This window comes from Lepisma saccharinum, chromosome 1 (genome assembly GCF_977018435.1).
Source record: "Lepisma saccharinum chromosome 1, izLepSacc3.1, whole genome shotgun sequence".
Taxonomy (NCBI): domain Eukaryota; kingdom Metazoa; phylum Arthropoda; class Insecta; order Zygentoma; family Lepismatidae; genus Lepisma; species Lepisma saccharinum.
The window spans coordinates 58,793,890-58,820,272 of record NC_139229.1 but is presented as its reverse complement, the minus strand read 5'-3'; the positions used below and the strand labels follow the sequence as shown (position 1 = coordinate 58,820,272).

General features: G+C 38.0%; 1 protein-coding gene across 2 annotated transcripts in view; it reads left to right on the top strand.

Annotated features, from left to right (window-relative positions):
* LOC145996322 (lachesin-like) overlaps positions 1 to 26,383 on the top strand; it is a 414,321-nt gene that overhangs the window by 278,849 nt on the left and 109,089 nt on the right. For both annotated transcript variants that reach the window (XM_083132778.1, XM_083132827.1), the window contains exons 4-5: positions 6,191 to 6,378; positions 10,745 to 10,906. In XM_083132778.1, the coding sequence (XP_082988904.1) occupies positions 6,191 to 6,378; positions 10,745 to 10,906 (350 nt within the window). The remainder of the gene's footprint in view (positions 1 to 6,190; positions 6,379 to 10,744; positions 10,907 to 26,383) is intronic.

The window sequence follows — 26,383 nt, the reverse complement described above, 5'->3', positions numbered from 1 at the left end:
TCACATACCTCTAACTGAGTTCTTTAAAATATATTTTGCCAGGAGCTTGGGCAATTCTAGAGTGGGTACGGGGCATCAAGACACAAAGTGCGTTTTAGCTCTATTTTATGCTCATGTAGGCTAACTGGGCCTACACCGGGAATCGAGCCCGTGACCTTTTGATTTCAAAGCGACAACGTTACCACTACGCCATCATGGAAGTCTGTTAGCCCAAGAGGCTAAGGTATAAGTTTTCACTTCACTAGTTTTTCAAATTTGTCATTTAAACTTCAGATCCACAAAATTCCCAGATAGGAACATACAAATACCATATTCATCAAACTACAGGGTGTGCTTAAAGTCTTCAACAATTTTAATAAATTATCAAGTTTCAACGATAGAAGAGAAAGAACAGTGTTGTCTTTTGCAAAGTGTACTGCCAGTTTGAACATTTGGACTTGGGAATTATATACTGACTGACTTCTTTATTTGACTGTTGTTTGGTGAAGTATCGCCTTTAACAGGTCTGGCTTCTATTTCTTCCTGTGTCGAGTTAACTATTGACGTGGGTTTGTTGTACTTGTTCTTCTGTTCCTCCTGCAACTGTCGCTTGGTGGATACATCTGCTTTGTGGTTTGTTTGGTTCCGTTAGAACCGTTATATTGTGGTCCTTAAAACAGCATGTAGTTACTAGTTGTTTTTGGTCCTTTATAAGATCAGGAGTCTCCATAATATATGCCCCGTAACGCACTTTTTCACCGTACATGAGCTTAAAATCTAACTTCAATTACAATGTTGCTCTTACATAGACTTCTGTAACGTGAGGGTATAATAAAAAATAATATTCCGTCTCTCTTCAATGCAAGAAAACCATGCCCTTTTTTTAAAAAATAACAACATGAAGTAATAATACTAAGTAGCTCCCGTAGCTCCATCTATATTTAACTTCTAAACGTGTGCCTGTTGGTTGTTCCAAGCCCAGTCAAATTTCAGAGAATTTTTGTTGTTAGCAACAGCAGGAAAGAAAAGTCTATATGTCAACTTTGATGGCAGAAATGCACCATGTTTGAGATATGAGAATGGCAAAGTGACACTATAAAGAAATAAATGTGGCTGTAGTGAAGAAAATAAGATAATAATAGACGCAAAAAGTGATAACAGGGTGTTGGTGACAACGAAAACGAAATTTTATTATTTTTGGAAATTAGTCTCAGTTCAGAAGTTAAATATTTGTTCCTATCTTTATTTCCAACTTATTGTTTTATCAAGTAGCTTTGGTATGATGAATTCACGATCTCCCCACCGAAAGTTCAGAGCTCGAGTCCTGGATTCTACGCTACGAACCCTCGAAAAGCAGCCTTAAGTCATTCTGTATGTTTAAGTATGTATGTAGCCGAGCAGTACAAAGTCAGGGTTGTATTTTCTGCGGATAAATTGTGCAAACACTAAAGCAAAGGCTATCTATCCTCTGCAGTGTAGATATCTCTTAACGAAACCTACAAAGACCTCATTTAATGGGAAAAAAAACACACAGCAGGATATGCAACTTGCGTACGATGGTGAATCATGCATTACCTATCCTACAAATTTACACTGCCTATGTGCCTGCTGCGTGTCATCCCGTTTCGCCTTATCCCATTTCGCCTTATTACGTTTTCTCCTCACCCAATAGAATTTCAAATGATTTATGTGACACGAACTTTCTAAGGCTAAACGGGACATCCCATTTCGCCTTATCCTGTTTCGCCTTACACACAAAAAATTTCCCACCTGGGAAAATTATCGACTTGAAGGGTAATTCATAATGGGAGCGCAGAGCTTGTGATGTTGTCTACCTTGACTCCCATTGTCCTGTCGGTTAGGTTAGGTTAGGTTAATAATACATTAATAATGATGACCCTTCATGTCGATAATATTCCCTGGTGGGACTTTTTTTGTGTAAGGTGAAGCAGGATAAGGCGAAATGGGATGTCCCGTTTCGCCTCAGAAAGTTAGTGTCACATAAATCATGCGAAATTGTATTGGGGAGGTGAAAACGCAATAAGGCGAAACGGGATAAGGCGAAACGGGCCGTAATCGCCTGCTGATTAGAGTACTGCATGTAACCACTATCTCTAGACTCGTTTGAGTCTCTCACCTCGAGCGTATACAATATAACTCGCGCACTTTCGACGTGGCCTTCGGCCACGTCTCGTGCGCTCACCGACGTGGTTCACTTATTTGAAAACGTTTGAGTGTAACGTTATGTGTGTACGGACTCTAATATGGTACAAATATTCAAAAAATTTTAATTATCTATTTTCTTATAATAAACTGGGTAAGTAAAAACAGCTTCAAGATAGTTAGTTAGCGACACTAAATTGGAAAGCAATATTTACGTGTTTTGTCATTTTCATAATTTTAAACGTAATTGAAAAACAATTGTTTTCCGCCGTTCCCCTCAAATTCCTACCTCTCCCCTGTAATAAATTCTGACACTCATATTTTGAAATACGAAAAGTCTAGCATAATTCGCTTACAGTAGTTTTCGGGGTGAAAATAAACTTTAAGTTCCCTAGCAACGTTCGACAAAAACGGTGGCAAACTCCAAATAATTGTTTGTTATTATACCTCTAAACATTTAATTAAAACAACCACGATGTAGATATTTTAGCATTGAGTATACCAACATCTAATTGTATCTGTACTGAATCTCATGTAGATGTCACTCTTGTTGAATCACTTTTTCTAACCAGCAGTTGATTCATGTCTGTTGGTTGTTGATCTGTGAGAAACATTATCGCTAGGCAATCAGGAATTAATCAAACAATGTAAGCAAACGATGCGCCATGGAAACGGGTTGTTAAGGACGTGAAAAAGGACATTTTCACCCTTAAAAAAAAGGACTAATTGAGTGATTTTTTAATTTTCTCGGTCTTTTCGGACGATTTCATGGGGGGGAGGGGTTCGTAATCGGGTATTTTTGGCCTCCGGGGATTCCTTCATGGAGAACATTTATGTCAGTGAATGGTAGGATTGGCACTATATATATACAGTATATACTCGTGCACTTGTCGCCGGCGTGACCTTTGGTCACTTTTCGTGTTCTTCAATGATCTAAATGCCTTTGAAAATATCTGAGTGTATCATTGGAGGAAGGGAAATGAGTAAGTGCCTTTGCTTATTTGAAAAGTTTATCACCTAACGTTGTGTGTGTACGGGCTCTAATATTGTACAAATATACTCATTATTATTGTATATTTTCTTAATAATATATTGGGTAAGTAATATCCGTTTCAAAATAGTTAATTAGATGTTTTAAACATACGAATTCAATAGCGACACTAAATTGGATGAGCAACATTTACTTCTATTGACATTTTTAAACGTAATCGAAAAATAATTGTTTTCTTCATTCCCCTCGAATTCCTACCTCTCCTCTGTAATACATTCTGAGGCTCACATTTAAAAATTCGAAAAGTCTAGCATAATTCACTTACAATAGTTTTCGTGGTGAAAATGAACTTTCTTTTAAGTTCCCTAGCAATGTCCCTTTCCATGGTCAACAACAAACACCGCAAACTCTCTAAAACAAGCAGGATGTAGATATTTTCGCATTGAATATAACAATGTATACGTAATTGTATCTCGACTGAATCTTCTTCTTATGTAGATGTCACCCATGTTTGAGGCACCTTTTCAAAACCAGGAGTTCATTCATCTGTGTGTTGTATTTAGATCTGAGAGAACTACAATGTATCTCGACAATTAAGAATTGAAGCAAACAATGTAGGCAAAAAATGCGCCATGGAAACGGGTTGTTAAGGACGTGAAAAAGGGCATTTTCACCCTTAAAAAAGGACTAATTGAGTAATTTTTTAATTTTCCCGGTCTTTTGGAACGATTTCATGGGGGCTCGTAATCGGGTATTTTTGGCCTCCGGGGCTTCCTTCATGGAGAACATTTATGTCAGTTAGTCAGTCAGTGGTGGGATTGGGGCTATACGTATATATATATATTGGACTCGCGTACTTTCGACGTGGCCCTTGGCCACGTCTTGTACGCTCGCATGCGTGACCTTCGGCCACGTTGGGGCGCAATCATGTTATAGATGGGATTCTTAAAGATCTTAATGACTTTGAAAATGTATGCATGTTGTATTGGATGATGGGGAACATATGTATAAGTTTGAAAAGTTTATAAAGTAACTTTATGTGTGTATGGGCTCTACTAAGGTACAAATATTCAACTATTATTGTCTATTTTCTTAATAATGAACTGAGTATGTAATAACCGTTTCAAGATAAGTAGTTGGATGTTTTGCTTAAACGAATTGAATAGCGACTAAATTGAAAATGCAATATTTACGTATTTTGTTATTTTCACATTTTTGAACGTAATTAGATAATAACTGTTTTCCGTCATTCCCCTCAAATTCCTACCTTGCCTCTGTAATAAATTCTGATGCTCGTATTTTGAAATTCGAAATGTCTAGCATAATTCCCTTACACTAGTTTTCGGGGTGAAAATAAACTTTCTTTAAGTTCCCTAGCAACGTCCGTTTCCATGGACAACAACAGGCACGGCAAGCTCTAAGGATTTGCATGTTATTATACCCCCTAAACATTTAGATAAAACAAGCACAATGTAGATATTTACGCATTGAGTATAACAATATATACGTAATTGTATCTGGGATGAAACTCCTTATTATGCAGATGTCACCCTTGTTTCAGGCACCATTTCAAAACCATGAGTTCATTCATCTGTGTGCTATTGATCTGTGAGAAATATATTGTATCTCGACAATCAAGAAATGAAGGAAACAATGTGTGCTGCAAAAAATGCCCGTGGCAACGGTTGCTAAGGACGTGAAGAAAGGGCATTTTCACCCTTCAGGAAGGGCCGATTGAGCGATTTTTTAATTTTCTCGGCCTTTTGGGACAATTTCATGGGGGGTCGTAATGGGCATTTTTCGCCTCCGGGGCTTCCTTCATGGAGAACATTTATATCAGTGAGTCAGTGGTGGAATTGGGGCTCTCTATATATATTGGATTGGATTGGATGGATATCATTTAAATGTGACAATAATCGTAGATGTAAAATATCCGTTTTGGTAGTTTCAGCCCACAATCGTCTGATTTTCATATACAGTATTACTAGTATATTGGTAAGATAGAATTAACAAAATGTTAACATGGAGATAATTGACTATGTTTACTAAAGTTTCAACTTCACTGCATCTTTCACCTCACGATCCATATTTGAGGACTCACTACCACAGACAAATTACGGTTATACGTGTAGAACTGGGCTTCGAGTGTATATCGTCGATTTACCTGTTCGAGCATTATTCGCTAGAATGAAGCAGCTCTGGATTACGTACGAGTAGCGTCATCCGTGTGAACTATTTGGCCCTCGGACGAAATGCTCTTCCTTTAGGACTCTACAGCTGATATGATAATGTGGCAACATAAAAAGTAAATGACAATGGCAACCGTGAATCGATGCTTGAATTTTTTAGGTACACATTAGGCACTAATATGGTAATCAAGACTGGACCTACAGTTTAAAATGGGATATGAAGCCCTTTGCGCTTCCAGCGCGAATCGAAAACGGGATTTCTTGATTACAAGGCGACGACGTTCCACTAGAACCTAGTGACTAATTCATCGGCGAGGTTCATACAAATACCCCCCACCGAAACACACACACAAAATTTGTGTTATGATTTGACACACACAAGAAATGTACTAATTATAAATTTTAGCGAACAATGAAGGTTCGAGTACTAGCCGAGCCCGCATCTTTCGCTAAAAATTTCTACATAAACATTTGTGTAACTAACCTCACAGAGATTACCTCCTAAAAAAATACTTTGGCTTATCAAAGGGAAGTTTACTAATGTGTGTGTGACACGCCGTATTTCTCCATATTCATTCAAGCAAAATGCTTCAACTGAGAGTGCTCCTCTTTAAGGCCTATCCTATTGATTTTGTTTGTATTTTCAGAACAATGCCCATACTGACATAAGTTTATACTTATCCCACGTCGCACAACATTCTGCTAACATTTGTCCACATCTTTGTGGAACACTCTGTAGAATATTCTGCATATTTTAATTTAAATATTGCTGATGCTAACATCCATTTGTCAATATGGTGATTAATATATATAAATCATGTCCTTCGGTAAATGTGCATTACGAGTATCCCCATTTGATCTTTTTCAGATTCACGCGAGACTGCGACGGCGACCGAACGTTACCCTTGGCAGAACCCGTGGTACGCAACGCAGTACGGGAAATTTCGGAAGAACAACGAACCAGTGTTCGATAACAACATGGTGACCAATGTGACGGCTCAATTGGGGGAAACAGCCTTCCTACATTGCAGGGTGAAGAACCTTGGGGAACGACCGGTGAGTAGCATGCAAGTAGCACACGTCGCTACAAGCGCACATAAGAAACGCATAATGCATTCCATTCAGTATATTACTCTCAAACCATTTCAATACTATGAGTGGCAACCAGTGATGTGCGTCTACGCGTAAACAACGGTAGTCTACGTTCTACACGTATGACGTAATCTATGTAAACAACATGGCGAAAGGTGAAACTTTGCAAAGAGCGCCGTGGATGTAAAAGAAAATTATACTGCGTATCAGTTGCTGATGTGTGAGGAGAACTTTTGTACTCTTTCTTCTAAATTCGAACAATTTCTCACCTAGGAAAAAACTTAATATAGGAAATATTCTAGAGTTTTATGGGGAAAATACCACTTTGTCTCACGACTGCCATCTGTTGTTGTTTTTTGCATACTATTTATCTTCTTCCATAGTTGATAATAGAAGAGAAGAGAAATTTGTTATAAATAGGATTCTTTTTATTTCGTTAGGAACCAATATAGTTGAAAATGTCACTTTCCTTTCATGAAACCCTTCAAAATTAATTTTAATGCACTTTAGATTGTCTACGTAGTCTATGTAAACTACAATCCAATGTAATCTACGCGTAGATTACGTGTAGACAACGCATGTAGACGTAAACTTAAAGTCTACGGCACATCACTGGTGGTAACCCAAGAATATACATTTTATGTAATATTAAATTATGATTCAAGGGGTCAAACGTTTTTCTAAGTCTGTAAATATAATGCATATTTGCGAATTCTTAAATAGAGTTAATATATCAAGTAATATCTCTGTTCAAGCTCCCACGTATAGCACTACACAATACAGCTTAAACTGCATACAAGCCTCGCCAATCCCTGACAAACCTTCAAATACTATATTGTAATATTTACAACATTTACATTGTTCTATCTTACCTCACAAAACTAGCATAATTATGTACTATATCAATCTCAATATCCAAACGTGAGGCTCATGCTCAGAAATGTTAAGTATGTGCGTATGTGTTTTTTTCTTTTTATGTGTTTTCTGTTTTTTAAAAGTGTCTTTTTCTCTTTTCTTCCTCTTTTATTATTATTATCTTGTTTATGTACACCAGGCAAACATATAAAGGGGTTAGGTAGGAGAACAGCCAAGGGCTGAACCTCGCCCTTCAATAAAGACAATTTGAATTCAATTTAAACTGACATTCTTTTCTCTTTTTACTCTCATTCCTCTTTTTCTTTCTCTCTTCCTTCCTCTGTTTCGCTATTACTTTATTTCTCACCTTTCTCCATCCTCCTCTATCTTTTTCTCTATCTCTTTATTTCTAACTTTCTATACCTCTAAATGTATTTCCCTATCCTCCATCTTCGAACTGTTTATCACCATTTCTTTCCTTCTCTTTCCTATTTTTCTCTTTCTTCGTTCCTCTTTCACTATCCCTTTTTTGTGGCCCTTCTATCTTTCCCTCTGTTCCTCTATCTCTATATTTCTGTCTTTCTTCTTCAGTGTCTCGAACTCTTCATTTATTTATTTGATTCCCAACAAGCTCTATTCCTCTGCTTATCCCTTCATTCCTCTCCTTACTTACATCTCACTCTATTCATCTGTTCTATATCTCTTTTCTTCTATCATATTACTTCCCGTGTTTCTCAAGAACTTTCTTTCTCTTTTCCCCCTCCTCTTTTTCATACTCAGTTTCTCTATCTCCACCACTTTCTTTCAAGTTTGTACATCTTATCCCTCCTGTATTAGGCTCTCTTGAACCACTTTTTCCTCTTTATATTTTCCCCCTTTATCCTCAATCTTTATTCTTCTCTGTGTGAGCGATTCTTACTCTACTATAAAAGTGATTCTCAAACTGTTGCTATTTAGGCTGTTTGAGTGGACTGGAGGATGAGCAAATTCTATTTCACGGAGACTATAGCCTATCCTAGTACCTTGGTGGAGACACCCTTGTCTGAATAAGGTTCTCACTAATTTACAATGAGTGAGTTTGAATGATTATGTATATTATGTGCACTTTAAGCACAATAAAGCTAATCGGAACTGGACCTACAGTTTTAAAGTGGGATTTGAACTACTTGTGCCTCCACCGGGTATGGAACCCGGGGCCCCTTAATTACAAGGCGACGTAGTTACCACTACACCATCTGGGAAGCCCTACTAATTTACAATAAAAGGGAAAGTGAAGAAGTTCAATACACAAGTGAAACAGTAATAGAAATTAAGGAAATCTCGTGAAAATACTTTGGTAGCGTCGTCGCCTTGTAATCAAGGGGTCTCTGGTTCGATACCAGGTGGATGCACAGAGTTGTTCGGATCCCACCTTAAACTGTAGGTCCAGTCACGATTAGCCTTACTGTGCATAAAGTGGACTTAAAACACCAACTCAACAACTCGACTCGTGAAGATACTTTATATCATCATCCATACGTATGCTAACCAAGGCTAACTAGTAAAAAAAACTCCTAACAACGTGACGTTTCAACTATCAGGATTTTCCTAACACTTGAACCCAAACTAAAAAAAAAATAAACTACAAAACTTTAAAAAAATATTATTTTGTCTCGTTTCAAGTCTGATGATGACCTTGATAAAGGGCTGAAACGTCACATGTTGTTTCTTACTGAAATATAGACTGCCTTGGTTAGCACACATGTAGTGTTTTTTTCTGTCATGGAAACAAGGCTTAAGGGAAAAGTTACATTTATTTCAATATCGTTCGAATGGGCAATGCTACTAATAAAAATTGGGCGCATGCAGAGAATGAATTTCTTCCTATGCTGCAAAAAGAAGAGTTATTTTTATGTTGATCGTAAAGCTGGACACGATGTTTGAAAAATATGATGAACAAGGATTTTCGGAATCCCATGTATTCCTTATGGGGAATGTAACGGACAAGTTTGCATGATTCTGTCAGTGCGATTTTCTACAGAAAGCACTTGATCAGATGACTTCACTGTCTCTGTGTCCTCTGAATCCCTTATTTGGAGTAAGGTCGAACCAATTAAGGAAGTGTCGAAGTTACTTCTTAGCCATGACCATAAGAGGTATCCCCATACATGGGACGTCCTGCGTTTGACACGAATCTACAAGAATAGCCCTGTCGAAGGCCACCGCCCCTGGTATAAAAACTCCAGAAAATGGGTAAAAGGGTGGCAGTTCAGTGTTACGGCCGGAAGCGCTGTCCCCTCTGATCGAAGATGACCATCCACCCAGCAGGGTCCAGGCTGTCTTCAGGCACTTAGAAGATGGACAAGAATCTGCCGCTACAACTCCTTAAGTATCGTTAATCATCCTTTCTTTCCAAGCAGCTCCCTTACCTTAACACTTAGGCTGAGATCTCTTCATATATCAAACTACTATTCTTTATAATAAATCTTGTTATTGTTAACCATACTTTATGCGCTTAATTGTGTAGTCTACAGGTTCTCCTACTTAGTTCAACAATAAAAAAGAAACTTGGAAATTTTCATGAAAACAGTGTTACTTACATGCACCTGGCAACCATGCGATGCACAGGAATGGAACACGACTGGCCTTTCCTCTGTTTCTTTCCAAGCGGGGAAAATGTAATCTCATCGCATGGTTGGCAGGTGTATATAAGTAACACTATTTTTATGAAAATTTCCAAGTTTCTTTTTTATTGTTTTTAGTAATTGAATGATGTATACAGTTTCGAAACACTTTGGGGCACTGAAACACCAGCAGAGTTGCCAATGCACAGTCTTAATATCTAATAACAACGATTTTCCTAGTTCCCTCTTAAAGACGCCTCATCCGATTGGCTATCGGTAGAAATGAAAATTTCTTTTTTTCACTGACATAGATGCCGCGCTAGTCCGCCTAACCAAACTGCAAATTACCGACGGCATGTGTGTTATGTGACATTTTTCATGCTTTGTAAAAAATTTCATTTACACTTTCCGTTACATCTGGCAACACTGTGTGGGCAATAATGAAATTCAATTATTGTGACCCGGTTTAAAAATATATGCATGAAAAAGGCTTCAATTTGGTATAAGGATTAAATGTGTACCACGTCCGGTTCAAAAGTTGTACTATTCCCAACTCCGGGATGCGTTGTAAATGGAACACCCTGTAATATTTGTCGCAAATAGACAAAAGTAGCATACACACAACGTAAAAGTAAGAAGCATATAAATACTAGCTAATGTACTGTAGTTTTACCCTAAATAAATTAGAGGACCCCTACAAAAATCAAGAATACAATTAACGTAAAGTACAACCGATATCAAATACGTTATGGACATCTAATGGTCTAGCGAAACCTGGTTGCTATGGCAAATATGTATATAAATGTCCTAATTAATTAACGAACTACAAGAAAGGACAGGCTTTAATTACAAAACATGTTTCTTGTTCGTAGGTGTCCTGGGTGAGAAGAAGAGACTGGCACATTCTCACGTCTGGAAAGTTTACGTACACGAACGACGAGCGATTCCAAGTCATTCACGAAGAAGGAAGTGATAGTTGGACATTACAAATTAAATACGTTCAGAAAAGAGATAACGGAACATACGAATGTCAGGTAAGTTTAGTGTTTCATATACAACCTTTCATACAATTTAGTGTACTTATGTCACCCAGTATTTATTCGTGAGAGATTTGCAAGCAAGCAAAGCTCTGGGGTTCACCTAGCCTCTCGTTAATGTGTACCTGGAGACAATCCTGGGAGGTAAAGGTGACCGGAGTGTGGTGCTGATCATATCACCTCCATAAATGGCCGGAGTTGTGAATGTCTGGGACGCCTCAACCCCCCCCCCATCCCCTTCTCCTCGCCTTCACGGTATGTTGCAATGTGCAGGAAGTAGCTTTACATTTTCCTTGGTTATTTAGTAAGGTCTAATACATCTTTGATGTATTACAATCCGAGTAAACAAACACAACATACAACCCGACTGCATCTTCAAAGTTGATATATGTTGTGCAGTCAAAGGTCCCCAACTTACTTGCACATAATGGAAAACGAGAGGCGGCGGCAACCAACTCAAGCTCAGCAGGACAGTGGTCACCCTGTATGAAGCAACTGGGATCTATAGCCGATAGAAGGTGCGCCTGTAGGTTCCATTCGATTATATCATCTAGCTGGTTCAATGTGGAGTTATCTGTTCAAAGAATGGTTTCAGCAGTAAGTGTCACATATCATACTATCTGCAGACTCTCCTGTTCTGATGGCCGATACTCCCACTCAAGGAACTTGGAGGTTCTGACTTTGGGTAGAGAAACATTTTGTGTCCATAGTGTGTATTCCCCCATACTTATCTCACAAAACTTCAGCATCTAAATGAGGTGGTGGAATAAGGGCGAAAGATATTAAGCGCGAAAGTGAAATTTTCGCTGTTAATCTGTTTCGCGGTTGTTCTGGCGATTCCTCTAAAAGCACGGCCACGTAAATATGCGTATGGGCATAAATGCGCTGGTGCCACCTATGGGAAAAGCAAAGCGAGAGCGGGACAAAAGTCGCTGGTTCCCGCGCACTGTGTGGAAGGCTGCGTTGCCTAGTTCGAGCGTCAGACCAACCTCTCTCCAGGACATTTTTTTTATCATTCCTGATCTTTCGAGCAAATACTGTCAGTTTGTATCACATGGATTACAAACACCAACTCCACAACCTCCGAACACACGCGGTTGTGCTCCGACGTGGCAACATCGCGAACTTCTACCACCCACCTAATTTTATGGCCTTGCGTTTAGATAAAAATATTATGGACCGATGAAAACCAATTACAGCGAAGAAGTAAGAGTGTTGGTTGAGATAAAACAGGACTCGAGACATCATTGTTATTATTCTGGAATAGCTTAGCCTACACAAGAATCCAGAACGTAATTAAAGGTTAGGAGTGTGACTGGAATGTATCCTTTCAATTCTCACATCATCCAGGATTCCTATTTTATTGCCGCTGAGGAAGAAATATACAAAAACGAGGCAAAACGAGGCTCCTCCGGCTCCTGGTGATCCTGAACTCGTTCATTTTCTTCTGGTATGTACATCTGTTCTTGCCTCAGTTACTTCTGTCGTAGCTGCTGGAACATCTCCCGCTCCTTTATCATTCTCCTCTGTCGTTTGGTACACTCAAATCTCTACCCATAAAGATATCGCTTCAATGTTACTTGAACCTATAGCTACAAAACAGATCGAAGGACTATTTCTCAAGTGCCAGTGGTACAGTCAAGGGCACTTCTGGGTTGTAGCGATTCCACTGAAAGTAAATGAGGTCATCACAACCCAGAAGTGTCCGTGACTGTACAACTGAAGTTCTTCAGAAAATTTTGTCGGTTCAATAATTCTGTGTATCCTGTAGATATAGAACTAAATAACTCTATAGCCATCTTAAACCCGAAGGGTTATGGCTGCAGCAACACAAGCCTCCAATCTGTCAATATCCTGGGAATGATCAATCCAATCTTTTCCATCCTTACCGATTTCCTTTAGGTCCATCTCAACGTTATCCTTCCATCTTCGTCTTGGCCTTCCCACCAGGCGTACCAACAAGATTCCTGTAAACTCTTATTTCCTCTCCCATTCGTGCCACACGTAGATTAGTCTTTCAGATTTTCAGAAACAGTATTCCTCCTAGTAACTTTACTTGTGTTTATGGATTTTACTAGTTTTCTATATTATAAGTCATTTTTTGTTATTTCCCATAGTATTCCATATTTGAAGCACTTTTCTTAAGATAAATTTGATCTTTTTTAATGATTTCGATTGTTCTTTGTTCCAGTGACAAATAATTTTCTTCAGTATTAAATTCGCTATTGTTAGCTGAAATTGTGAAAATAAGGAATGGTATTCCATATTTAGGTAATTTCCTCTTATTAAAAGTAACACACACTGTAACCGAGTAACTTTCTCAAATGTGAAACTGGAACTGTAATTCAGTTACTTTTGAGGAGAATTAACTGTAACTTACAGAGCCTTCGAAATTAGCTTTCCAAAACATTGATTAGAAGAGTGACTACTCTAGGACCTTGATAATATTTAAGTATAATTCACGGTTTTCAAGGCGAACTTCCCAAGAATTCAAGAGTACGAGAAGATGTTTTCTCTATTTCAACCTTACGATTCAACTCAATTATGGCCAATCACAAGTCACAAAACTTGCTTCGAAGTTGACATGATGTTCTGCTGCCTACATGATAGGATAAACGGTGTGTATATATATATATAATTATTTAAGGTGCGGAATTTACATTTGCCATTTCACATACTCAGACTCGAAATACATCTACAAACACAAGTTACAAATATTATGGGGTACACTAATATACAAAAAATGTTAATTTGTATAAGAAGTTCACACACACTAATTTACCTAATCAACTTCAAGATATCTTGCAATAATTTTTCAACTGTCATAGATTGTTCTGCGAAGGACACTAACATAGCAAAAGGATTGAGAGAATTCTGTTTTATTTTCCAGCCAGCTCTCTTTTCTTTTCCATCCTCTATAAAAATAAAAACAAAAGTGTGAAAAACTTGCCGCAGGGCATTAATAAACATGCATAAATTCAATGGGATTGGGATTAGTAAAAGTAGCCATTTTTCACGTCCACGCAGAATTCAAGCATAATTCCCGGAACCAATAATTCACGCATAATTCCCGTAATTCAAGAAATTCCCGGTGAGTAACCACCCTGAGCAATCTACCTAGGTAACGTCGACCACTGTAAGTTTCAAGGTTTCGGAACATGAGCGGGTACCATTAGGAGACTATCTAAAACTATCTCAAATCTCTTCGAAGATCGAACCAAACCCACCAGCACAGTTGCTAGTTACTAAGCGCACAGACCGCATGAATACCCAATCAGGGTTGCCAAATTTGTGCTCTTCTAAAACAGACAAATAAAACAGTTATTTTTCTTTTAAACATGTTTTAAATGGTGTCTTAATCAAGAAAAAAAGTAGTTTTAAACCAATAAAAAGTTGAAACATAATGCCAAAATGTTTTAAACGGTTGTAAAAAAACAGACAGGTATTTTAAACGTGGTCCACGGGTACTCATTACGATATGTCTCTTTGTTAACTGAATATAATTTTCAGCCACTGAACAGGTTTCTGTGCACAGTAAACAAAGTGACAAGGATTGAATGAAAAGATAAAGTTACAAGACACACATGTAACCACGGAATATCAAATATCAAGTATCTACATGTGATTTAACAAGTTTAAAAAACATGTTTAAAACACTGTGTTTCAAACGTTTAAAACATTTGTAAAAAATATAGTGTGTGTTTGAAACACACTTTGGTTTTAAAAATGTCAACCGTATAGTAGAAGCGCCAGCTTTGTTAACGACCGGCTGGCTTTGGAGTCCACGGAGCGTGCTCACAAGCTGAAACAATCACATTCAAAACACAGTGTTACCACACATCTACTCTAAGCCACCTTGTCCCTCCGCGCACAAGCACCTTCCCACGGTCTCCACTTTGAAGTTGCAAACTACGACAACAGCGTATTCGCAGTCATGTGACTGAGACTCCACGTGGAGTAGACGAGCAGAACGACAGCTGCGCCCATTGGCTGAAGGTTGAGTGTGACTGGACGAAAACAACTCGCCCGCTGTTTAACCCCACCCACGTTCGTGGCGGCGGCTTCCTTCAGTTCTTGGACGTTAACTAAGTAAACGCGTGGACTATACATCCAACTCACCACTGATCCAACCCTTGCCACGTAAACACACCATTTGCAGTACACAAGCACATCCATCCAAAATTCCTATATTTTCCACCAATATCTTGCGAAAGTTGCATTCAAACCATTTCACCGAACGCGTGCGACCATTTCACACTATTTGAACAGTCGTTACGGCCCATCGGCTCGACAAAGCGATAAATCAACCAGCTACGCGTCCACATTATCCCCTAAAATCTGTAGGTATACAACGCAGGATCATAAACAAAGACCGGCTCACAACTAGGTTAAACAGTTCAATGAGGGGAATTATGCATAACCTCATTACACAGTCCCAAACTACGAACGGCGAACAAAGAATTTATTAATGATCCTGGTTTCCTCTGTAGCAGGGATTTTGTAGAATCAAGTACAGGATAACAGAGGATGCAAACGTTTCAAAATGCAACAGTTGGCGCGAAAAAATTAAGCTTATGGTCGGGATTTCCCGCCATTTGTGGTTAGGTGCGAGAGATCGTTATGATCACACAGGGTGTTAATATGGACGTTCCTTACCAAGCGAATAAAACATTACTATACAGTAGCAAGCGTTCTCAGTTTTATTACCTGAAAAGAGATATGTTTTTCTGCCACTTTTGGCTAATCGCGAATAGGAGAATGAATGATGATAAAATGGAGGAAGAGACAATCACAAACATGTAGGGACGGCACAAATATTTACAAATATTTACATATTTCATTGCAAACTACCTCTTCCTTAATCTCAGCAATGACCATCAGAACATTACAAGTAAATTTTCATTAAATTATAAATAACCTAATATACTTTTTGTATAAACATTTAGGAACCACTTAAGCGCAAGGAAAGCAACTCCTCATTATTCTTTGTCTTTCTTTTATTTGCATGCAGTGCCATCCAGTAGCAGCAGTGTCAACCCTTACTTGAATATCAACTATGCACTTTTACGTAAATTACTTGACATTTAGTATCAATATGCACGCTACACGATACGAATTAATGTTTTATAGCAGTTCTTTAACATAATTTAAATAATTTGTAGTCGTGTACGGTATTTATAATTAGAAACTGGATTCAGTGTATTTTTAGGGGCAGCTTTCACACCGAAGCGACAAATGACATATGCAGCGTGGAGCCGAGCCAATCAATATCAACATTCTGTACCGTAACAGCATGACAAGCCTACGTTCAATTCGTGAAATCCTCAAGCGACACGTGTCGTTTCAGTCTAAAATCTCCCTTATTTACGGTGAATGTACTGTAGAAATATATTTAGGGTACCATCACGATAAAATTACGGCAATATTTTAACATTGTACACTAAGAAATTGGCGGTCTAAGATCGTTAATTTTACAACCATCCGTAAAAAAATACCATGACAGTATTTAAAGTATTAAAAGTTATTACCTAGTTAACCTGATTATCGTAATTTTAAAGATTTCATATAATTTTTTTAAGGTGAACGTAACTGCAATAATCAATATCTTTCTTCGTACAGGATAAAAAATATAAGAAATAGTTGCTGTTAAGTATAAATGGAAGAATATTAATAGCGTATAAGTATTAAGGCGAACTGGTCCGTCGAACCCCCCCTCCCTATAAAGCTTGTCATTTTTATTGTTAATAACAGAAATAAGGTTCATTTAAGTATCATTCATGCAGAATAACCAAAGTAAAAACTGTGATACATCGAAAAATCTAATGAAAAAATATAGGAACCAAGTTATATTTCCATATTTCATTTAATCCAAAAAATAAATAGCTCCACAGTTTTCAAAATTCCAAAAAGTATAGTTTTAGGCAAAAGGTCATACAATATAAACCTTATGAGTAAAATTTCCCCTCAACTATTACAGCCGTTTCTTGAATGAGGTATGCAAAAGTTAATAACGAAATACAACGACTGAGAATTTCAGTAGAGTAACTGTATAAAATGTAAAACAAAATAATGAAAAATCGTTTTGAGGAGACAGGTGAGTGGAGAAGCTTACATAATTTAGAACTGCATCATTTGTACTCCTGTCCAGATATTATTAGAATAATAAAATCAAGAAGACTTAAATGGGCAGGCCATGTGGCAGGAATGAGAGAGGAAAGAAGAGTTTACAGGATTCTTGTTGGGAAACCTGATGGTAAGAGACCTGTTCGAAGGCCAACACGAAGGTGGAGGGATAACGTTGAGATGGAAATAAAAGAAATCAGTCAGGATGGAAAAGATTGGATTGATTTTGCCCAGGATAGGGACAGATGGAAGGCTTGTGTTGCTGCAGGCATGAACCTTCGGGTTTATAAATGCTAGACAGTGAGTGAGTTACTTAAGCTGAGTACCTTTCAGCCTTCAAGATCTGATGAATTAAGAACTTGCAAGTAAAGAAACCACCTGTTGCTGACATGTTATGAACTAGGTGCGTTGATAGCAATGAGTGGATACCCAAACTTCAACCCATTCACGTGATGTAACAACACTGCTGTTTACATAATAACAGCCTTCCCGTTTACATAATAATAATAGCCTATTATTATTAATAATAATAAAAAAATGGAATAGAATTGTTTTATTTTGATTGTATAATAACAATTATATATATTTTATTTGTTATCTATTTTTATTATTGTTATTATTTCTACTCTTCAAGTTTTGTCATTGGCCCGGACCCGCCTGCAAAAATTTCGTGCGATGCCCATGGACAAATATGAACACAGCCCGAACACGTACGGTGCCGAAAATGGCTGGGAGAGAGAGGACGAGGAAGCCTTCGAATGGATAATTGCGCTCGGCGCTTTCGCAGAACGAATTTACATTTTGTAATTGCAGTCTGTCGGTACAATGCTTGACAACCGATCCGCGGGGCCTCGTCATTAATTTTACTGGATTTGGGGAAGAAAACATCGCTCGTCATATCCCGGTCATGGGTTTTCCACCAACAATGATGCGGGCTGTAAAAGCTGCTCATTTATCATAGGGCCGTGGAAAGGGCTGCGAGTTCTGAAGCAAACAAACGCTCACAATAGGCTGAAAGAGCGCCAACGAGAGGACATGAAATGATTTCAATTGGAGAGCGAGCGTTGTGGGAGACGGGGGAAAGTAATTTCTCTTGTTGTTGACTTGGGATTAATACTTAACATTCTACGACCTAGAGAGAACGAGAAGTATTTCTGTTTTGTAAGTGGGAGCTAAGTTGATTCCTAGAATTACAGCTATACTGGGTGTTTCATAAATAACACAGGCCTGCATGGGTGTGGATGACTCAAAGATGACTGTTGCCCCTGAATAATTTCAGCATGCTGATTCCAAAAATGAAATCCATTTTTACCCATCGCGTGTAGTTTTTCAGAAAATAACAATATATTAACTGCCTCAATTTGACAATAAAATCTGTAGTTGCATGATTTCCTCAATAGATGGCTCTGTTTAGACGATGGTAAAATATTGGCTTTCTGCAATACAAATCCGCCAATTTTGAAATATAAATGCACATGGAGTAAGCATTCATTTAATCTACCTTCCATCTTCAGAAGACACATTGATATGAAAATTACAAACTTTGATTACGTAAATTCCATGTTCGAAATCCCTCATACAAATTTCCTTCACAAAATGTCTAAAACTCAATGTTATAATGTAGTTTGTTGATTGAACTTAATGACATAGAGAAAAATCATGGTCTAGAGTGCGCGTCAAATCTCCTGCAAATGGCCTTGAACGGCTGAACAGCACCAGCGAATCACAGACGTGCGGCGTTGCCTAGTTCAGAACCTGTTTCACCTCGCTACTAAATCGTGTACCTGGCGCTCGGATATAAATAGATTATTTCAAGAGTCAGTAGTTCAAAAGATGGAAAGATAATGAATTTGCGAGTATGTACGAAAAACAAGCGTGATTCTAGCTTACACCGTTCCCTCTGTAGAAGCAATGTTATTATAAACGTATTTGCATTGTATCCTTTTTGCTCTCCCTTCGTTCCTGTTTTTAAAATAATGTTCGGGTAAAGAATAGAGAAGTAAAATTGAGTTTAAGAAGTGCCAGACTCTAACAGTTCAAGCGTGTGGTGTGAATCAAGCTACGTTTCTCGATATGTTCGGGGTCAAAACAGTGTGGATCGGGGCCTGCTACAATGTTTCAATCACCTAGAAAGCACATTAACGTACCGAAAAGAACGACAAACGTAGATGATCTTTGAAAAAGACGAAGTTCGTAGAACCGTCTTTGAAGTTTACGATTGTGGCGAATTTCCTACTGCCATAAAGATAATGTACTCTTTACGGGACAAAATGGGCCTCCCCGATGGCGCAGTGGTAGCGTCATTGCCTTGTAATCAAGGGGTTCCGGGTTCGATACCCGGTGGAGGCACAAGTGGTTCGGATCCCACTTTAAAAAACTGTAGGTCCAGTCCCGATTAGTCTTACTGTGCATAAAGTGGACTTAAAACACCAACTCAAACCAAACCAAACGGGACAAAATATCTTAGAAAGCCTCTAGAACTTCCACCTTGAGAATATTGGAACAATTAGGCTTCAAGTACAGGAAAACCAACGACGGTCGTAAATTTCTGATGCAGAGAAGTGACATTGTTACGTCAAGGGTAAAATTCCTTCGTAGAATGCACGAAATTTGAGTGCCTGGAGATTCGAAACGAATCTTTTTACCTTGACGAGACATGGGTAAAACAGAACCACACATTAAAATGTGTTGTTAACTTGATAACGAAGAACTTGACAATGTAACACAAGAACAATGAGCCGCTTGTGTTAAACATGCACAACAATTACAGGAAAATGATTATGTTAAGGGAAGATCGGGACGAAGTTTTTGACCCAATTATAATAAATTTGAAGGACGACACAGAGGGCGAAAGTACTGTGGTCAGTGACGATGAGGACAACGACGGAAGTTGTTGGAGTGAACGAGGAGCCCCTCGATGTCCCTCTGGCATAATCAAGTATGATATTTTCTCCCATTAAGTTTAACATAATATGTTATGTTATCTAATGTTCCGTGCTCTCCGTGACAAGGCGTTGCGCTCAACCACTCTGTCTCTTTTCCGTGTGAGATTTCGACATGGCACAGTGCAGTGCAGTGCAGTGTGCTGCTATTGGCTATCGCCATATGCAGGAGTTTTGATGCGCACTTTTTTTTTCTAGGGAAAAATCCTGACGTGATGGGAAGAAATATAAGTCACGTGCATGATCAGCATTCAAAATACCTATTGATTTGTAGACATCCGAAATTTCCTATGTTTAAATTTATTTCATTGCATTCTGTAATGGACGTAATGGAATTGCGAATATGATAATTTTGGTTGTGAAATTGTGAAAAATCCTGACGTGATGGGGAAAAAAATGGATGTCATTTCCGTGAACGGTATTCAAAATACTTCCAGAATCACCTAGCTATTAATTTCAAATCATCCTATTTTTTAAAAAAAATGCAGGGTGGTGTAATTTTGATGGGTTACAAACATTTATTGCAAGTAAAGTATTGAACTACGTTAATGAAACCAGTCCAGAACAAACGAGGAACTCAGTTTATTTTTTCACCTACAAATGTTCAATGCGTGCAGCACGGGTGACAAGGAACACATCGACAAAACGTCTATACCCTGTCCCAGATAACTGTGGAGCAGGACCACGCATAGCGGCAGAGGAGGAAATCGAGTGGTGAAAGCCCAGCGTTGCCAACCGCACAGTCCCGACTGTACAGGTACGGAAATTTCATGGCATGTATGGATGTTCGGTCCAGACCTTAGTCCGTACGCTAAATGTACGGCTTTCAAAATTTGTACTTGGTGTCTTATCCCTAATATTTTCCTAAGAAATTCTAAAACCAAGCGTACGGACCTGGAGACAAAAATACGGTCAGGTTGCCATGTGTGTACGGCATTGTCGCTTTCAAAAGTTTGCAACGCTTACAGAGCGAAAAATGGAAATCGGGTAACTCCAGTAGTCCATTACGCAATCCCGTTTCTTTCACTGTTCATTGGTGGAGCCGTCTCGCGTCACTACTTGAGCAGAGAATTGTTCTCGTTCGCCTGATCTACAGTTAGCTGGTACAGTCACGGAAACTTCTGGGTTGTAACAACCTTACTGAAGAAGCACTGAAGCAAGCCATCCATGTCTGACCACAAAGCGCCTTGTGACTAGACAACCCAACCAGCATTGCAATTCTGCGGCTTGTATACCAGTCACGGGTATACATCTCTGTAAATTGAGTAGTGATGCCAAAGAGAAATACGAGATGAAGATTGTCGATCGTAATGTCTCGTGTTCTCGACATGGAATAATACTCAGTCCACGTTACGTTCCATTATTTAATGTTGTTTGGGAACGAACCTGACGGGCTGGGTTTATATTTTCATTCCTTGCATTACAGTAAATTCCATATTTTACAATTATATTAATGCTTTGAACGAAAATAATGCCCATAAAAACATCGAACACACGTTCACACCATTCTTCTCACACACATGCACGTGAAAACAAACACACAAAGCTAAGTTTTAACTTCCAATTGAATGTCCAAATAACAGTAAATGGGGAAGCACGATGTGCGAAACATGGGATTTTTCACAGAAAGAATGCGTCTATTTGTGACATACGTGGTTTCTATTAATAGACAATGAAACAATTATGAGAGAAATTAACATGCATTTTCGTCTTCAGGTGCTGAGGAAGGAAACAGACTGACTGGAAAAAAGAAAACATGGTGCTATTGATAGAGTGTTGGTTAGCGTACAGAGCTTACATCAGTGAGGTCTAGGTTCGATCCCCACCAAGGACAATTTTTTTATTCTTTTCTATTAGTGAAGAAGTATGTAATATTGTTTTCTAGGCATTTTGACGAAAGGATACGCAACAAATTTGTTCGTTTAATCTGTATTTCCATTCTTCTAATAAGTTCTCTATCGCAATGGGATATAGAGATTCTCTATCTAGGCGATGGATATCTTCTCAATGGTTACGTAGCTACGATTCTTCAGTCCCTTCCACCCATCGGCCTTATTTATTTACTTCATTTCATATCTAACGAAAACACACAGATATAGTTAGAACAAGAAACACACCTCGCGTCGAAGGTTCCAGACTCTAGTTCTGGCTTTTTTTTTGCAAGGGTGATTATTCTTGTGTGTCTGTTTATCATCTTTGTCAAAAAATATTCCTCGTTATTGCCGTGATTAACCTAGGGAGAGACCAAAGCGACTGAAATAACAAAAGTACAGAAAATGCAAGACACATCTGCCTAGGCATGTTATACCTTGGGAATTAGCAATCTGAAAATTAACTTGCGTTTCAGTCGACTACTTGCGAAATAGTTTCGTGTTGCCTCGTTTGGAGTGTTGGTTATCGTGTCGGACTAGCATGCGGTCAACCCGAGTTCGAGCCCAGCGGTAGGAAAGGTTTTTTTTGTCTAATTTCATCCAACCTTATTTATAAAACTGAGGTTTCTGCAAAACCTTTTGAATTACATGCCACTTCGTATGTTGGTAATCTGAAAGCAGCAAAGATGAAAATTTGATGTTCCGAAGTGACGATGTATTTGTGTATGTATTGAAAAAACGCAGTTATTTATTAGCGAAAAACATGCAGCCACGTGATCATTGAGAACGCTTCCTAGTTGTCAGTGCTAATATGGCAGTAGCTACAGTCTGTCAACACTCACCAACTTTCACGTTTCACGTAAAATGATTACCTTTCCACGTTTCAGAATCATGAGTGCTGTCTAAAGCAATACTTTGATACTTGCGTTTGCATGTTCGAATCTAAAGTAATACGATACTTTTATTTTCCAACAAATGACATTGAAACCATTAATAACTGTTTGCAATGTGATATTGATATCATATATAGAAAGAATAAAAATGGAGAATTTCGCTTAATACAACTTATAAATAGGGAGCGGAAGTTGATGAAATGTCATCTTTTTTCTGACATCTCGGACCCACGATGCCCATTAAATATACACAATATTGCACTTCATCTAGAACCCGAAAAGGTAATTTTGAAGTGCATTTTTTTTTTTTGCATTTGTTGCCATTTTTCAGGTTTTAGGTCATTTTCCGGGATTTTCGGCATTTACCCATCATTTTTTGCAATATTCGGTATATTGTTTCATCATATTTTGTCACTTCTTTAATTTTGGTAATATTCTTGAATATTCTCACCAAGGTATATATATCTCGCAGGATTGCAATTTACGAGCAAAAGAAATGCTGAACTGGTGACAGTCTTTGTTGTGTCGGGGGAAACCACCAGGTGCCCGTCTGGGTCAAACTCAGATTTAAGATCAGGTAAGGAGAGGCTTGAAATACCATAGCTAGACCCCGTTTGCACTGAAAATCCTCGTTGCATATTTTAATTGAATGTGCATGTGCTATCATTTGGTGTTCTTGTTTTAAAAAGCAAGATTGCATTTTGTTTAATTTCATTTTCATTTCAATTTTTAAACTGAAACTAACAAATTTAATGGTCATTTTTTGCATTTTACGTCATTCTTTTCCCCATTTTTTAGGATATTCTATAGGTCATATACCTATATTTTTTAGGTCATCAACTTCCGCTCCCTACTTATAAATATATTAAATTATGTGGATACCTGATGTGAAACGTACGATGCACGATCAGAGAGCCTGAATGTTGAATTGAAAACTGCAGAGAACAATGACTGACTTATGAACAGTGAAAAGTTTTTCCATGCTCCAATGGGATTTTATTTATAACTATAAATAAACAAGGGAGAAGGACACAGGTTGGTATGATGAACTAAATTGTAATATAAAAGTTTGAATTGAAGAAACAAAACACGTTCGCGGTCAAAAATAGGGCATTCAATTTCAGGCACATTACACTAACTGAAAGAGTATTTTCAAAATTAATAGTATCCTCGTTTTTCACCTTTTTCTCAGTTGTGACACATGTCAATTTTCTCTATATTCTCTGTATTCTCATTGGGACAAACACCCACATCCATGCCCGAACCGAGTATTGGTAATATCGCACGCTAGCCAACAATTTCAGAGGAAAAGTTTGATACGCGGATTAGTGGTTCCAAGTGGTTGGAATCCCACTTTAAACTATAGATACAGTTTTCTTACTGTGCATAAAGTGGACCTAAAAAGAAGGAAAAAATCGAGGAAAAGCGCTTGAAGGTTTCGATGAGTTCCAAGTGCCTTGATGAGGCGAAGCTATTACATGATTTTCAAGTGGTCAAGTGGGGCCGTGGTAGCGGATAAGTTTCACGTACAGAAGGCTTTGAGTTCGATTCCTGTTCTATTGCCCTATGTTTTTTTTAAATAACTCGAGCAACTAATTATTGCATTTTATTTAATAATTTATTGGAGTAAAAGTTAAATACATTTTTACTATATTTTTGGGTGGAAATCTTTACTTTACCGTTTTAAATTTTATTTGTGAAAATTATTTTTTTACGATAGTTTTTTTCACATTTCTCATCATTTTACAAACATACTCAATAAAATGTTATGCCTGGCGAAGTATACATTTCTTTCCAGAAAACGATCGAGAAATACATATAATACTATTGACTAGAAATTACCGTAATCGTTTGGAAAACAAAATTCAACAATTTGCAAAGCAAATAAAATAAGAATGTTCGCAATAAATAAATTGAAATATATAGTCACTCGAGTGAAGAAAAAGAATTGGAGGCAATCAAACGGGAATCGAACCCAGTATCTCCTGCGTGTCAAACTAACACGCTACCAATCCACCACCTGGTCTTCTGTCAGTCGGACACGCTAATCGTCTTATGAGTAACGCTTGCTAAGTTTCTAATCTTTGAAGCACTTGTTGTGTGTCACGGAGTTATGTTTACTGCAACATTTGAGCACACAATCCAAATATACGTAAATTTTATACACAGAAAACATGGGTTTTCTGCACATAATTACGGAGAATGCGCTCTGTCAAGGACTAGAAGGAACCTCGCTAAAGTTACTGAAGCTTGTCTTCGGTGCTGACAGTTGGCCCCGGAGTCACGTGGTATCTCGTTATCAGTCGACATGACCTTGAGCCTGCAGAACCAACACACTGAAGTGAACGAAGGTATTTTACGTGATTTGTAAGCTGGAAGAAAACATGCCACGCGTTACAACAGACAGAGGTTTGTCTTCAGCTTTGGGACAGACAAACCACACTAGGGATGCAGACAGAGTATAATGTAAGATAAAAGGAAATTATTTCTCCGTCTCCTCACACTGACAATTTTATTGCCTTTTTTTGGAGTTATTTGGCCACAGAAACGGAATTGAAGTCGTATCTCGTGTGATGGCTTGGTTCAGTATGCTGATCAGGTTTTCTGACAAAAGCAGGACGAGCTACCAAAGAACAGTAATTGTCTATCTTTTATATCTGCTTCCTTCATCATCCGGTATAACGCAGACAAGCACATACCACAAATATGTAAGAGAACTATTGCTAATTTGGTAACTTGTCTTGCAATTGAATTTCTGTCATGAACAGCTGCAAAGAAACAAAGGCTTTCCTTTTAAAGGATTACACTGAATAATTGTTATTTGATTAGAAAACTAAAATGACTTCAGTATTTACATGCAGTACACAAGAGATTCTAAACACACTCTAAACCATATTACTGTTCGTTTCAATGTATTATTTCAACAATCAAGACACAATATAAAGGGCATGCTCAAGAAAAATTATGTTTCTTTGATTATCAAGTGCATTACGTGGTTAATATCAAGTTTGGATTTGCCGGTTATCCAAATATTATTAATTTTCTTAATAGTCTTTCAGTTAGTGTAATGTGCCTGAAATTGAATGCCCTATTTTTGACCGCGACCGTGTTTTGTTTCTTCAATTCAAACTTTTAGATTACAATTTAGTTCATCATACCAACCTGTGTCCTTCTCCCTTGTTTATTTATAGTTATAAATAAAATCCCATTGGAGCATGGAAAAACTTTTCACTGTTCATAAGTCAGTCATTGTTCTCTGCAGTTTTCAATTCAACATTCAGGCTCTCTGATCGTGCATCGTACGTTTCACATCAGGTATCCACATAATTTAATATATTTATAAGTAGGGAGCGGAAGTTGATGACCTAAAAAATATAGGTATATGACCTATAGAATATCCTAAAAAATGGGGAAAAGAATGACGTAAAATGCAAAAAATGACCATTAAATTTGTTAGTTTCAGTTTAAAAATTGAAATGAAAATGAAATTAAACAAAATGCAATCTTGCTTTTTAAAACAAGAGCACCAAATGATAGCACATGCACATTCAATTAAAATATGCAACGAGGATTTTCAGTGCAAACGGGGTCTAGCTATGGTATTTCAAGCCTCTCCTTACCTGATCTTAAATCTGAGTTTGACCC